This window comes from Porites lutea, chromosome 5, assembly GCF_958299795.1.
Source record: "Porites lutea chromosome 5, jaPorLute2.1, whole genome shotgun sequence".
Lineage (NCBI taxonomy): Eukaryota > Metazoa > Cnidaria > Anthozoa > Scleractinia > Poritidae > Porites > Porites lutea.
The window spans coordinates 21,889,822-21,907,019 of record NC_133205.1 but is presented as its reverse complement, the minus strand read 5'-3'; the positions used below and the strand labels follow the sequence as shown (position 1 = coordinate 21,907,019).

General features: G+C 40.2%; 1 protein-coding gene across 1 annotated transcript; it reads left to right on the top strand.

Moving 5' to 3' along the window:
* Positions 1–10,301: 10,301 nt before the first annotated feature.
* On the top strand, positions 10,302–15,959 carry LOC140938081 (uncharacterized). The gene is made up of 2 exons (XM_073387620.1): positions 10,302–10,424; positions 15,207–15,959. The coding sequence occupies exons 1-2, from the start codon at positions 10,302–10,304 to the stop codon at positions 15,957–15,959; spliced, it is 876 nt and encodes a 291-aa protein (XP_073243721.1).
* Positions 15,960–17,198: the final 1,239 nt, after the last annotated feature.

Genomic DNA, 17,198 nt, shown 5'->3' with positions numbered 1-17,198 from the left:
TGATCATCAGCATCACCATCACTGTCATTATCGTCATCAACATTGTCAGCATTATCGTTTACATTATCGCCAGCATCATGGTCAATATCATCCTCACCATCATCAGGGGCATTACTATCAGCATCATGGTCATTGTCATCATCATTATCATCCATGCATCAGGCTTCAGACCTTTTCACATCCCAATGCCTCTTCAGACAGCCCAGCTTGTTAACATCTACTTCTTCTAAAGCTCTCAAGATGCCAAGACCAAACATTCAACTGAACTTATTAGCAAAGCACTCACTCCTACATTGGGTCAATTCGTGTAACAAATAATCACATTACAATTGCAGCACAGCAAAGACAAAAGCGACAACGCGCTTCGAGATATTTCGGATGGTCAGACCGTCCTTAAATAGCATGAAAGCGGCACTGTTGGAAATTTGATTCAATGGTTTAAACTGGCTCAAAATAATATATGTCAGTAGGGATAAAACAAAAAAATAATGACTTTACGCACGAAAGAATAAAGACAAAAAGGTAAATAAATCTAAAGAACGCAACAAAAAAAAACTTTAAAATAATATCTATACATTTAATACAACATATAACTAAGATAATAATGATTATTAAATGATAGAATAGAAAAGGAAAGAGTTAAAAGTGACTTTTCAAAAACAAAAATACTTCTAGCTGGATTTTTGCAACGTGACTGCTTTAGTCTCTGCAGTTACGTTTTCAAAAACCAATCAAGTATTTTTCGTTGCTGTTAATTCCTTTTCCTTTTCTATTATCATTATCATCATCTTAATCATTATTATCATTATTATTATCAATAATTTATTACATATTATTTATTTGACTTTATTTTCAATTTTATTATTATATGACATTTATCATGTATTATTCTTTTACTAGTTTTCTATTTATCTTTCGTTGCTTTTATTTATTTATTATTTCTAAGTTCATTTTTGTTCCATTTGTTTTCATTCATTTACTTTTCTGACATTTTTGTTTTCTTTTGTGCTTCAAATGAGTCCATCGTGTGCCCTATTTGAATGTCATTATCTTTAGTTTTATCCCTACTAACTCCTACTGGCCTTATTTAAATCCTCCGCAAAGAACGCCGAGATCATCCGAATAATCGGGAAAACTCAAGTCCCTTTTGTCTTTGCTGTTGTGTTATTATAGGTCCTAAGCTTGTCAATTTACTTTATTTCTACCCACCCTCCCATCCCTATTATTTCACGGGCCATCCAAATCCCGAAACCAACCACGTTACCAGGGCTCTCTCCTACACACCCTCCAATGGAACCCTGGGAGCGAGGTTGCCCAAAGCCTCCAGAGGTTCTGTGATACACGTATTTCTAGTTGAAGTTTCAATGCACGTTTTACCTGCTTCTGAAGGTCATTAAATAGGCTTCATCGTCACTACCACCGTTGTCCTTTACCGCTGACATCATCATTACTTTATCGTCGTAGTTGATAATGAATACAACTGGTTGCATGTCAAACATTTTTCCAGTTCTACTCGTGACAGTGGCTCACCAGAAAGTTCCCTCATCTCTCTAGAAAAAGGGGACAAGACTGCAAGCAAATTGAGTGATAGAAGACTCTGAAAGACTGTCCCCCTTTTTCTCCTCGATTTTTGTAGTTTTAACTTATGATTATTTAGTCCATTGAATTTGATACAAAAGAACTTTCCGCTGATAACTGCTTCGATCCGAGCCCAATTACATTTCAGACAAGCGCTTCCATATTACCTTTGGTGAAAGACTGGCATTGAAAATTTTTCTTCTACTAACCTCATGTTAAGTTGAGCAAGATCCAACATGCCGTTTTCCAGTCAATGGCTGGGATTTCATGATAGCAGCTATCAGTGTGGAGACGTCACATGTAAAGTCTTTTAGGATCTAAATAAAATGCATGTACATCTCAAGAACAAGACATTTAGCTTTAGGCAACTGAAAATCTGCTACATATTACAGTAGATCCTAAACTTTTGTTTTGGATATGACTCTTGGATTTGTATTCCAGACACGACAATCTTCTTTGTTGATCTCAATTAAATGATTACTGGAACTGAAGTCATGGCTTGAAATAATCAGGGCTAAACGCTTCTAGGTACTGTTTAAAAAACTATCAGAAATATCAGGTTTATCGGTGTCTTTATCAGATATAAAGACAATCGTTAAATATTTATTTCCTCCTTTTTTTCTTTAGGAATTATTGATGAGTTTTTTAAAGTCGTTTTAAAACATTTTTGGTGAACACTTTAATTCTTCCTTTATGGTACATACCTTGAATCTCCAGATCTTGCATGTACAGACAACTTCTGGAATTGCACAGACCTAATTGAATGGAAAGTTTCTAAAAGCAGATTATCAAAGCAAACGTTGCACCAGGACATTTATTTCAGAGGCCCTGGCGTTTGTATCTCATAAAAATATTTCACATCATTTTGCTTGTTAATGAGGCAATGTTCACAGGTTGGAATCCCACTTGAACAGAGGCCAGTTTACCTATGAAACTACGATTTTTGATGCAGTAAGAGCACAATTGATGGTAAAGTCTTTCCTCAAACGAAAACACGCTCTCTTTGGGTTTAAATGGTTATCCTCTTGAAAATGAAGACTTTCCTATATTCTGGTACTTACAGGTTATAGATCGCTGCGGATGGGACTCCAGTTCTACCATGACACGGCTGGACATCTCTGACCTAAATGAAATACTTCTTAAAAACAGAGTAAGTGACATTAAAACACTGCTTTGTTGAGTAACAGGGGAGGCCCCGAGCCATAGGAATAAGCGATTGCAGAGTCCAGTTCCTCTTAAAGGCCTTAGAATTGACTGCTGACATCCATATTTATTCCGTCAACTATCATCAAACAGATTCAGTGGATCGTTTGAGATGCTACGTCTTGAAAAAGTCACTCTTTGGTAGACTAGGAGCACCAGTAACTAAACAAAGACCGTGGGTTCGAATCCCACTTAAGCCTGAATGAATTATTTTTAATATCTGACTGATAGGTGCATGAAGCAGCACAATCGGATTTAATGTTCTCACGGTCCTTTTCATTCGTCCTTTACCCCATAGGCGCTGGCAAACGGTACTTTCACGAACTAAATCTGGAACAAAAAAAGATAATGTAACAGTTAAAAAAAAATTGAAAAAGAAACAAATATCTTCCTTACCTTAAGAACTTGGAATTAGTTTTCAGTAGTAATCAGTGTCGCCATGCGTTTCTTCAGGAACGCAACCAGAAGTGCATCGAATAAAAAACGAGCTTCTTGAAAGCATACGTCAAATCATCAGTTTAGCGTGCTTGGTCTTGAAAGGGCGCGCCCAAAAAGATGTCTTCGAGGCGGCGATGTTCGAAGAAAAAATGTTTTAAAAGATGACGTCCGAAGTTCCTGAAATAAAACTTGTTAAATCTTATTGTTCTAATAGAAAAAATACACTGATGAAGCGGCATTGTGTTGATGAACCTTTATTGTTTATTCGTGAAAAGCAACTCCGTAACAACAATTATTTATTACAGGTTTAAAGGAGAAAAAACAAGTTGATGAGTTTCTTTTGTTTGTTAAACTCTATTTTTCATCAACTTTTAGTACGCACATGTCAGTTACAATAACCTTAATAAAAAAATTTTATGCCGGCCTGCAATCATCTCTTCACAACCGACTTCCAAAAAGGTAGCGCCATGCGTTTCTTCAAGAACGCATCCAAAAGGTAGTAAAAAATAACGTCGAAAAAGCCATACGTGACAGGAGATCTTGAGAGGGCGCGCCCAAAAGAGATGTTTCCATTAACCGTCTAGAAAAAAGTGGAGGTAGAGTCAAAAAAACCGCAAAAATATGATTTTTGATGTTCTAGTACCTGAAATGAAAAAAATTAGTAGTTGTTTGTGTCTTACGGTAGAACACACTGACTCGAGACAATATCAGTAAATGCTTGTATGTAGTTGCGTTAAATGACCACACTCACAACTCAGTGTTTTCTGTTGTTGTTATTTTATTTTTATTGGTATTATTACAACAGGTATTTTGTAAGAAACCTGCAAATCAAATCATCATTAGTACTTATAACTAATTACTCTATAAAATGACCACACTCACAACTCAGTGTTTTTTGTTGTTGTTATTTTATTTTTAATGGTGTTATTACAACAAGTATTATGTAAGATACCTGCAAATCAAAATCATTAGTACCTATAACTAATTACTTTATAAATTTAGAATTAAACTAAAAGAAAAAATCACACAGACAACATATTAGTTTAAGTCTTTTTATTGCATCCAGTTCCCGATTACAAAAGTAATCTATATTTATGCTGGGGGGTGCGCTCCTACAAGAATTTGGCGTCTTAGTGAGACCAAGGAGTGTGACATGTATCCATATATCTTTGACACCGCGAATGAGACACACCAGGGTCTCCCAGACGGTACGCAGGGATATTTGGCGGCCTGCTATCGAAACACCTTCGATACCGAGCCTTCACATTATTCGAAGCCGGATCCGGAATCAAATTGAAAGTCGAATCGAAAACCGGAAATAGCCGAATGGACCGATACGAAAATCTAACTTCCTAACAAAGAAAAAAATTCCACATACCTTGTGCCACACTGAATTCTTACTTGGGCTGATTGATGTGGTGCAAGTTGCGTTAGCAACGAACCTTCTTACGGAAACAACTTTGCCGTGGAAATTCCATTTGCCGTACGCTATTCCAGGCCAAGCGAGTCTGCTTTGCGCAAACTTTGTACCAACATCAATCAGCCCTACCTTATATGGGCTGCTGTAATTTGTCGTCATGTTCCTTCACCAAAGGACCAATGATACTGGGACCCACAATCCAATAGACCAAAGGCGAAGATATGAAAAGTCCATGAAGTTGTTGTTGTTTATGTTGTTGTTGATGACTTGGAGTTGCTCCAAAGAAGAAGTCCGGCCGGCCAATTAAAATTAAAATTATTAAATATTAATAACTGTCTTAATTAACACTGGTCTATCCGAACATGGGATCCAAGATAAGATGAAATTCAACTTCTGCGCGGAACAGTCTTCGCAATTGCATTCCCAATTGCTTAATTCCAAGAAACGTCGGTTTGATTCGTATCAAATTTTTCAAATTAGTTCCGACGTATATAGGAAGATAGGGCAGAATATAGGGACTTAATTATGGAAATCTCAACGTTAGTTAAGACAGTTCTTTAAAGTTATTTCTATATGCTGCCTTCTCTTGTTATACCTTGCCTTCCTAATCATGAAGCCTTTTACACTATGATGTCATCGGCTTCTGTTTGCATAGAAGCTGAATGACGTCTTAGTGTAAACGATCAACACCATTGTCGCCATTATCATCATCATCATCATCATCATCGTCATTATTTGGTTTGTTTAGGCGTGATTTTTCTTCTCCGTTCATGGCTGCAAAGGAAACTAACTTGTCTACTTAAGTAACTGTACTACTGGACTATCTCTCTATGGCTCTCGAGGTTCTTTGTTCTTCTTTCTTCGGCCGGCATCTTTCGTTGTTGTAGCAGTGGACCCACAATACACTATAACACAGTTCAAACAAATACATTTTATTCAAATTTCCAACATTTTGTTACAAGATTCAGAACGAAGTTGAATAAACAGCGTGCTGCGTTGGATTCAGTCCTAATCATGGCGTACTTCACGAGCTGTCGGAGGTAGGACAGTGCGTTGACGACTTCCAGACGATGAAAAGTGACGAAACCAGTAACCACGAACGGTCGACGTGAAGACTACGTACGCCTACCATTTGTAGACGATCTGCGCCTGCGTAGTGCAATGCAGGACTTCCTTAGAAGAAAACCCTCCAGCAAGGCAAAATTAACAGGAAGACAAATCAAATCGTCTTAGTGTCAATGATGCCTAAGCAACCAGAGTATCCTCTCCTGCTACTTACTGAAAGACTATCTACACCAGCGAGGTTTTCACATGAATGACATTCAGGGGCACGCATGTCAAAGTATGGAGGGCCTCCACATGAGTGTCCCCGAATATTCGGCCTAATAGCATTCTCGTGATTACTTCGCAGGATAATAATTGTTCTAAAAGCATATCCGCGGCTTGTTCTTGGTCCTCCAACGATGAAACTGTGTCGTAGATTGGTCTTGAAGACTTCCTACGCTTACGATTTGTAAACGATCTAGCCTATGGTGTGTGAATTATCCCATTTGTTGCCCTGGTAACCTGCAACAAGGCGTTGGCTCTTTGCGGGAAGAAAGGCCTGGTCGCAGATTACCTTTGTTGTACGACTAAACCTGTCAACTGATCTACCAGCACAAGTTCGAAGTCCGCAAATGCGCATAAAAAATTTCACTTCACATTTGTACTGTTTAACATCAAAAGCCAAATTAGTAGGAGCAGACCCGAATTTGCGAGGCTAAACTAACTATCTACCTGTAACCAGAGAGACCACTAAGCTTGTAAGCAGTGACCAAATGAGATCCTCTCACAGTCGCTGAATGATCTGAATTCTCTAGTTTACTAATTTATGTCTTACAATAATCACAGTCTGGTTGAACCTTACGGATTAAAGCTTCACTTGCCCAGCGCATAGACTGTCAAGTGAAGTGTGATAGATCAATTCAATTGGCGCAACTAAGCGGGAGGCTGCAGTGAAGCCGATGACGACGAAAACAGCGGCGGTGGTGGTGAAGTCCATCCGAAAAAAGGCGCGAAAAGATGCAGCCGAACCGTTTCCAAAATGCCGAACCGAATCCAAAACAACGAACCTATTCCTAAAAGCCGAACTCTCGTCGCTTACCGAACACCGAACACCTGCAAAGGAACCCAACTAATGAAAAAGGGCAGGGGAGACCCTTACCAACCCGGGAAACCCCGCTAACTAATCTAACTACAGTTAAGTAAAGCCGAAAAAAAGAATTCCGAAGTCTTTAGGCCGAAAGTCTGTGGAAAGTATGCTTTGCAAGGTTCATCCAGAGCTCTATATACCCCCCTTGTCCCAACCCATAAAGAATGCACCTGACCTGTACCAGTTCAAAGGGTTGGGTATGCCGTGCTGATTGGAAGCCGAGTAGTCAAGGCTGGTGGTCTGTGATCTGGTGGGGTGATCTGATTTGGTGGTCGGGTCTGACGAGGGTCTGTTGTAGTCTGATCTAGGGTCGGATCTGATGGTCTGGGGTTGTCCGATAGCCTGGTTTGATGGTCAATAATCTGGAGGTCCACCACAGGAATATGGATGGTCTGGTCTGAGGGCTGTAGATCGAAAACATAACAAATTTATAAATAAATAAATAAATGAATGAATGAATAATGACTTGGAGGTAGCAGATCCACAAAGTGGTTCTTTGTCTACCTGATCCTCGTCGAATTGGAATTTGGAAATGTTGGTTTTTGAGGAGAGGGGAAAACCGGAGTACCCGGAGAATATCCTCTCGGAGCAAAGGAGAGAACCAACAACAAACTCAACCCACATATGGCGTCACACATATAGCGTACCAAGCTGAGCTGAAAGTAACATAAAGCCTCAAGTGTTGTGAACTACGTAAAGAGAAAGGGAGAAATAATAATCAAACCTGAATTAAGCGTTCACCCAATGGAAATGGCTTACTGACCGCTTAATACAGGTTGACTTATTAATGCATGTTTGACAAAAGTGAGAGTTTAATATTCAAGAAAATGAAGGTAGTCAAAGAGCGAAATATCTATCCCACGACAAATTGACCTCCACCTATGTTCACCTCTATTTCGGCCAAAAGAAAAAAGTGAAAGACCACTTGACGTTGTACACAGTGCGTCCTGTTGCATTAGTATGGTGCGTCTTCTTAAAGCGACCGTTTAATAAAGTTAAGACAATAAAAAATAAGTCGTTACAGGTCAGTTTTACGGTAAATGGAGGGGAGTGATTTCAGGGACTTCGGTAAGTGATCGCTTAATATAGACCGTGACTGCTTAATAGAGGTTCTCTTAATACAGATTTGACTGAACGGAAACACTTGATTTTTCAAATTCAGACACAACTTTGTAAAGCTCTTTGATCAGGAGAAGGTTTGCGAAAACCCTACTAAACTGGTTCATGTCTCTAGTGAAGATCTTATTTTTTCACAATTTTTTAACAATTATTCGTCGAAGGCGAAGTTAATACTGTTGAATAATCCCCGAGACAAAGTCAAGGGGATTATTCAACAATATTAACTGAGCCTGAGGTGAATAATTGTTAATTATCTACGAGAGGGTTCACCCAAGAGGTCGAGCGTTATGTGGTCATCATATGGAGTCTGATTCTGGTCACGATCTTTGCGAATCTTATCCTTTCCTAATTCAGTACTATCGTAAATTGCATTCTTCAACATCATCGTAACCACACAGGCTTTGTCGCAATCTATTCACGTGAAATTTCGCGCGAGAGTTCGCGCGTGATGTGGTGATATCATTTGAGGTTTGATTGCAATTGGTTGTTTGTTTTATAGCAAGTAAACCAAAGTCTGGCCAAAAATAATGGGAACCATCAGAAAAATCCGAAAACTGATCAAGAACTTACAACTATATTGCAATTAAACCACTCTACGATTCGACATCAATCTAATAATTATATCATCAATAGTCTAATTTTAAATCTTAACTGCTTGTAGCCATTTTAAACGTATATTGGTTGCAGGTATGTATCTTTTATTCCATCAATTCAGCTAAGGTTCGTTCGAATGTTTTAAAGAGCGGTCTCATCTAACGCAAGAAAGCGGTCTAACCTCAGTAAATTTCAGATATTCCAACCAAGTGTTTGGCGGAAGAGAAAACCAAGCAGCAGTTCAAGAAAAAGTTGTTCAAGAATTGCCCATTAAAGCTTTGACCGCCACGGCCCCTCGCATTTCACATCTTCAACATTTCAGCTTAACATTCTGTTATCACAACTGAACTATTAGTTAAATCAATGACAAGAAATTCACAAAACACATATTTTGCAAACCTCGAGGCTTTCCGTATAGTAATAGCCAGAGGAACAGCGAGCTTCGGACATTCTGGATTTATTTGAATGTGGGAAGGCCTCATTTTGTGATATTAAGTCGGCCAAAATCTCGCTGTTGTACACCGAGAAAAAAATAATCAAATTTGCCATTGTTTTTGCAAATTCTTTCCTGGTCACTAATATAACTGAGAAAGAAGAGCAAGACGTGATTAGCTAGGCTACTTTTATCTGGAATGTCTCTTCCGACTTTCGCTTGGAATTTTTAGTAACTGAGCCACGTGTACGACCTTGTACGAGCTATAACGAGCTTTTAGAATCATGCACTAATTATGTTTGACCGATAGGTTACATTTCTACTCGCTATTTTCCATCTGAGAACAAATAAATTAACATCAGAACCAGAATATTCGACACTGAAATAGCTTAATTTTAAGTTGAACTTGCCAGAATTTCAAATTTCGACCACTGACGACAACTTGAAAATATTATAATTTACCTCGTACGCTGGTTTTAACATCCCAGGCTGAGTGCTTTGATAGTTTTTCTTTCTTGCAGTAACGTAGTGAAGCTGAGAAGACGAATAGCCTGTTAACGTGTGAGAGCGCCTTGTTCCTCCTTCTTTCATGAGCAACCTTCGCTTGCAGCTATTGCAACTGGAGTTATCAATTTTTGAATGTAGCGTGGAGCAACGTTTTGAATTGAATGCTAATTTCTAAAGTTTTCTGATTGGATTTTCTTACTGCACGTGTCTATGTGGCAAGAACAAGGATTGTTTACCCCACTACATCTCAAGGCATTTGGGACTTGTAAGGCTAATTTAAAACATTTCAAATGAGTTCTTTGCACTTGGGCGATAGACCAGACTTTCTCCAAGTCCTTTGCTTCTCGTTTCTGGTTCCGGTAGTAGCTCCCGCTCTCTCAGTCGCTCGCTTTGCCGCAAAAAACAAAAAGAATTTTTAGCTTGCGCTTGGGAAAAATTTTGAGCTCGATTTGTAGGCAAGTCTAGGCGATACACCTTTTTGTACAGCTAAAAACTAGGATTCGCACGGTTGGGGCTATCAGTGGCGGGACCAGAAGATCATCGGACAAAAAGCGGACAAAAAACAAACAAACAATCGGAAAAGATATCGGAAAAGAAATCGGAGAACAAAATTGGACCAAAAAATCGGGCATTGTAAAATCTAAGCAGCAAAATTTCGGTGACAGAAAGTAGCATAATTTTGGCATAATTTCTAAAAAATATGAGCACTGCTAAAAGCATAATATGCTTTTTTTTCGAGCACAATCTACCAAAGCCTAGTAAAGGGGAACAGGAAGAACAAAAGGAACAAGAGGAACAGGGGAGACAAGAGGGACAAGATGAACAGGGGAAAAAGTGAAACAGGGGAACAAGAAAAACAGAGGGAACATGGGGACAAGAAGAACATGGGAACAGGGGGAACAGGGTTAACAAGGGGAACAAAGGGGAACAGACGAACATTGGTAACAGGGTGAACAGGAAAACCGGGGGGAACAGGGGAACCGAGGATAAGGGGAACATGAGAAACAGGGGACAAGGGAAAAAGGGGAAAGGGGGAACAGAGGAACAGAGAAACAAAGGGAACAAGGGGAACAGGGGGGAGAAGAAGAACATGGGAAAAGGGGGAACAAGGGGAAAAGGGGAACAGGGGAACAGGGTGAACTAGGGGAACAAGGGGAACAGTGAGAACAGGGAAGAGGGGGAACAAAGGGAACAAGGGGCAGTAAAGGGCTTTTGATACGCGGTTTTTCTCCCCGCTCATTCACCCGACCACTATGCCATGCTGATGAGCCCCAATAAGGGCGAAACAGCTATCCATGGCTGCCACTGCCGGGGTGATATGGTTGTGCGCATGGGTAAGGTACTGGCCATACCGTAGAGTTGGTACGTCTGCTTCAGTGCATAATTTGGTTGGAAGAAGGGGAACAGGGGAACATTGGAAACAGGGTGAAAAGGAAAACAGAGGGAACAGGGGAACAGAAGTACAGGGCGACGAGGGGGATAGGGGGAACCGGGGAACAGGGGCAACAGGAGAACAAGGGGAACAAGGGGAACCATGGAACAAGGAGCATAGGATAACAGGGGGGACAAGGAAAAAAGGGAAAAGGGGGGACAAGAAGAACATGGGAACAAAAAAACAGGGTGAGCAGAGGGAACAAGAGGAACAGGGGAATAGGGAAATGGTGTAACAGGGGAACAGAGGGAACAGGAGAAGAAGGGAAACAGGGGAAAAAGAGGGAACAGGCCGGGGGAAAGAAGGAACAGGGGAACAGGGGCAAGAGGGTAACAGGGGGTTCAAGGGGAACAGGGGTATTGGAAAATGGGGTAACACGGGAACAGGGGAACAGGGGCAAGAGGTTAACAAGGGTAACAAAGGTAACAAGGGAAACAGCGGAACAGGGGTAACAGGAGGAACAGGGGAACAAGGTCAACAGGGGGAGTAAGGGGAACTACTCCTTAAAGAAGTCTATTGTTACGCCTGTTCCCAAAGTCTCCCCATCCCCTCCTCCCTCAGGATATTACGTTGGACAAAAAAATCGAGCAACAAATCGGACAAAAGGCAGTCAAAAAATAGGACAAAAATTCGCTCTGATGTAAGATTTGTTTTGTCCGTTTTTTTGTCCAACATTGTCGTCCAAATTTTCGTCCAATATTTCGCCGGCCTATTTGTCCGAAATTTCTTAGTGATGTTTTTGTCCGATTTCTTGTCCAATATTTTGTCGTATATTTTTGTTTGATTGTTTTTTTTTCAATTTTTTTCTCCGATGGTTTTGTCCGATTTCGTTCCTGTCCTATTTGAATGTCTGGTTGTTAGTTTTGTCCAATTTTTTGTCCGATATATTTGAATGTCCAATTTTTTAGTCCGACAGTCAGACAAAAAATCAAACAAAATATCGGAAAAAAAATCCGACCAAACATCGGACAAAAAAAATCAGACAAAAAAATCGGACAAAAAAATTGGAAAAAAGATCACAGAAAAAATCGGACAAAAAAATCAGACAAAACATCGGAAAATAAATCGGACAAAAAAAGTCAGACAAAAAGATCGCCCAAAAAGATCGGACAAAAAATTGGACAATAAAATCACAGAAAAATTAGATAAAAAGGTCGAACAAAGAGATCAGACGAAAAAATCGGACAAAAAATCGGACAAAACACGGAAAAAATAATATAATATATAATATTTATACCTGTTTTTTTGAAAACCGAGCTACTAAAACATGTCAGTCTCTCGCACTTATTGGTAATTTAATGCCCTTTCTTAGTGGAAAAGTAAAATCTCACCTCTTCGTGGAAAAAAATCCCAAATCAAGCTCTTAACCAATACGGAGGTCTAGAGTTCCTCATCGAATGCGACTACGATCCTAAGCTACTCAACTTAGAGAACCTTCCGGAGTTTTACCACACCATTTTAAATTACTGGCATGACTTCAGAAGACTAACCTGTGACAAGCAAATTTCCATAAAAAAACAAATAATTTGGAATAACCGTAACATATGTATTGATGGAAAACCGATTTATATTAAATCCTGGTGTACAAGTGGAATTCGTTGCATCGAAGACCTTCTAAATGTTAACCTTAAATTTCTTACCTTATCAAAAATGAAAGAGAAATATAACTTTGAATTTCCTTTTACCACTTATTACGGCCTTTTAAGAGCCATACCAACTGATTGGAAAAGTGCACTACGAGTCAAAGCAGGCGTGCATGATGAATCTGAAAAGTGCGAAACATCCTTGAAGCTTTTTTCCACAAAAGAAGCCTATTCTTCCATACTTGATAAAAGCTTCTCAGCACCCACTGCTGAAGGCAGAATTCTAGATCATGGGTTCACCAAAGAGGAAATTCCTTACATCTACATGCTCCCGTTTAAAATCTTGAAAGAACCAAAACTGATCATGTTCCAAGTCAAAATTATTCACAACATTTTACCTACCCAATCTAGCCTCTTCCGCGCGCGCATAACTGATACTGATGTTTGTCCTTTATGCAACCTTGAAAGTCAATCTCTAAAACATATGTTAATTACCTGTAGTGTATCCTCTTCGTTTTGGACTTGTTTTTCTAACTGGTGGCACGAAAAATTTAATCACAAACTGACTTTATCTGAAAGCACTATTCTATATGGTTGGCACAAAGAGTCAAATAACTGGGAAGTGCTTAATTACTGTTTGATTGTCGCCAAATATAATGTTTTTGCTACAAGTGTACGCAACGGCGTCCTGGACTTTGACAGTTTTCTACTGCGTCTCAACAACAAAATTGATATTCTTCGCACCATAGCTTTTAGTTCTAACTGCTTATCGCAATTCAAAAAAACATGGGACAAACTTCTTTAGATACGTGAATGCTAGTGTCATTTCCTTCAAGCTACACTTTACTGCTATACTGTTTCACTTATCAGGTTTGCGTCTTTTTCCTTTGAATTTAGTTTGTTTGTTTGTTTGTTTTTTCCTTTACAAATTTAGTTTGTTTTTTGCCATATAGATATATATATATATTATTTTTCTTAGTTAAAATAACAAGTATTTGTAATTAATTTTTTTTTGTCAATAAAAAAAAAAAAAATTCTTGAATACATGAGCTTCCATTTGATAGAAACGTCTGTCTTGAAGGTAACAAAAGTGAAGCTTTCCTCAGTCTGGAAAATAAGGCATTTTGAGGGACAATTTTAATGTTAGCGTCACCAATTGCAAAGCCATTTCCCCAATTCACGTAGCCTGTGAACTGACCTTTGGTCGAGCGGGGAACTCTTTCCTTTTCCTTTCCTCGCTACTTTTTTCCCCAAACAGAGAGCCTGTTAATAGGCTACAATTCACCCCGTTTTTCATCGCAACTGGTCTCCCAAAAACAATCTAAGCCAACACTGCTCAACAAAACCAGTTTCTACAAGCACCAATTTAACTGCTGACTGACTTGGAACATTATCAACAAAGTGGGTATTCCTTGCTTGGAAACAGCACAAAAAAATTGCATAACAGTGCGAAAACACATCAGACTTTAAAACAACCCCATCTCCCTGGAATTTAACCAGGCTACCCCAAATTCATACCAGATGATAGCCCTGTCTCTGCGCAACAACACGACACCCAGCTAAACACAACCCCTTCTAAATTTGAGGGAGACACTGAGCTTTGACATACAGGGATAAGCGCAGCACAAAGCATAGTCTTTAAAACAACCCCGCCCCCCTGGAATTTAACCAGGCTACCCCAAATGCATACCCGGTGATAGCCCTGTGTCTGTGCAACAACATGACACTAAGCTTGACGGAAGCCCCCTTCGTGCATTTTTCTGGAACTTCCACTGATTTCTGTCACTTCCAGGAAGTTATTTGGAGCCCATGGTTAAGAGCTGAAGGTAATTAGTCCTGAAGAGGGAGATTTTTATTTTTACACTAAAAGCATCACGGCTTTAACCAAATTAAGCTTTGAAGGATTGTCTGTATTGTGCTGGACTTGACTTAAGATTCCAGGCAACCCGTTTTCAAAACTCCAGGTAGATGTATTTTCTTATGATAGCACTATATCCATAAGAATAATGCCCTATAGTGCTTCAAAGAGATAAAAAAAACCTGCCTTAAAATACAAAAAAATTGCTTACAAATACAACTATTGGAAAAAATTAAAAATTAAATCTAAAACTACAATCTAGAGCTAAAAAAAGGAAAAATTTACAGCTGTTTAAAAAATAACTGAAATTGAAATCTAAGGCGGGGTTCAGAGGCAGAACTTTTCATGAGCCGAACCTAATTCGAATTAAGGCCGACCCAAACTATTTAGACCGCCTGAATTGATTCAAACGCCGACGTTAATTCCAGCCGAACTAAATTAAAAAGTAGAAAAATGCTCATTTTGGTCAAATTTCTTGCAAAATACCTAAATATAATTTATGCATTAGGTTCGGTAGATAAAAGTTCGACGCCTGAATCAGAGCCGTTCCACAGTCGAAATTCCCGGCCGGGCTAGGCGTGAAGAACGGTTGGCCGTTCCAAATTGAAGTAGGCGTTCCTAATTGATTCAGACGCCCAACTTTTCATGTACTTAATTCAATGTAATAGGCTCGGCCCATGAAAAGGTCTTCGTCTGAACTGGGCCTTAAAGCACTGAAACAATGCCTAGCGTCCCTGTGCGGTCCTGGGAACTTATTAGGGGTCACGTGACCCCTGTCGTGTTGTTCTGTTCGTTCGAACCATGTGCTTGTTGATTCGCTGTGTTCCCTGAAAGTATTTAAACCGCTTAGTCGTTCGACACACTACATTTTTGGAGACAAGGAACGTGTACGGACGCCCACTGCAAGGTAGACAAAGGAAGGGAAGTCTTCGTGAATCATGCCCACGTTGGAAAATTGGACGAGCACAACGAAACTGACGGTTGGCGCCATTACATCGAGCGTGTAAACCATTTCTTCGAAGCCAATGAAATCACAGATCCTGGCAAGATGAGATCCATTTTTCTGGTTTGTGTGGCAGCGAAAACCTATAAACTTGTGCGAAGTTTGGTTGCCCCAGAAGATCCAAAGGATAAAAGCTATGAGGATTTAGCAAAACTCCTCCAAGACCATTTCATGCCTAAACCTTCGGCTATTGTTCAGCGATTCAAGTTTAACACACATTTAGCTGAATTACGACACCTGTCTGAACACTGTGAATTCCGACTTACGTTAGATGAGAGGCTTCGTGATCGGCTGGTGTGTGGTGTTCGTGATATCAGAATACAGCGCCGATTATTAGCTGAACCCAAATTAACATTGAAGCGGACACTTGATCTAGCTCTCGCCACTGAAGCAGCAGATAAGGATGCTTCAGAGATACAGAAGGCAGACGGTCAGGGAGGGGATGCTTCTGTCAACAAAGGAGACGTCAAAGTTAAGGGAAGAGAGGTTAAGTGTTCTCATGGTGGCGGCAACCACTACCCCAACAGCTGTCATTTTAAGGATGCCAAATGCTATTGTTGTCGTACAGTTGGCCATTTAGCTCGATTTTCCCCAGCTTAAAAGAAAGGGAAACAACCACAGCCAGTTAATGAGCAGAAATCAGGCAACTATGAGCTTACCAATCTTCTTGAGGGTGCCATGCAAACATCAGGGAAGGAACAGGGTGTGGGTGCATATTCCTTGTTTAACTTTGGAAGTCAACGCCCATTACCCTACAAAGTACAGCTAAGTGTTGCTGGGCAACCCCTTGAAATGGACGTTGACACGGGGGCTCCTTGTCTGTGATTAGCGAGGAACTATACAACTCTCTACTCTCAGCAGATCAAGCACCCAAACTTGAAGAGTTAGAAATGGTCCTTCGCACGTATAACGGGAACGAGGTCAAACCTGAAGGATCTTGTTCTGTGAATGTGTGTTATGACGGGATTGAATACTCCCTGCCGCTTTTGGTTGTAGGCGGCAAGGTGCCTGCTTTGCTAGGTAGGAAAAGACTCGAGAAAATCAAGCTGAACTGGCCCATAATCAAACAGCTTTCGTCACAATAAGCGACTCGAAGAGAGTTCGCAGAAACATGCTCAGGTGTTCAAAGAGGCGCTTGGAACTCTACAAGGGGCAAATGCCAACATCCATGTTGACACCACGGCTACCCCTATCTTCCATAAAGGCCGATGCACACGAGGGGTTTTGTTCCCGGAGCATGCTCCATGCTCATTTTGCACGGCCAGTACACACAAGGGTTCATACTGCGAAAGCTTGCTCCATGTCATGGTACACACGAGGCACAAAACGAAAGAAACTTGGTGTGGGATAGCTGATATTTACCAGATGAAGGTTTCGGAACTAGTTCAAAATTACACAGGGCGACGTCCATGTGGCCAAATCAAAACAGAAAAAGTTGATTCTTTTGAAAATGATGATGATGCTTCAAGATGACTCATTAGTTAGTAAAAAAGTTGCCAAGAAAATATGGACTCGTCTGTGGCTTCTAAAACTTCTGGTTGTAAAAACTCTTGGTTGTAAGACCCCTGGTTGTAAGACCCCTGGTTCTAAGAACCCTTGGTTGTAAGACCCCTGCTTGTAAGAACCCCTGGTTGTAAGACTCCTGGTCGTAAGAACCCCTCGTTGTAAGACTCTTTGTTGTAAGAACGCCTGGTTGTGAGACCCCGGGTTGTAAGAATCCCTGGTTGAAAGACTCCTGGTTCTAAGAACCCCTGGTTTTAACATCCCTGGTTGTGCAAACTTCTGGTTGTAAGAACTCCTGGTTGTAAGACCCCTGGTTGTAAGAACCCTTGGTTGCAA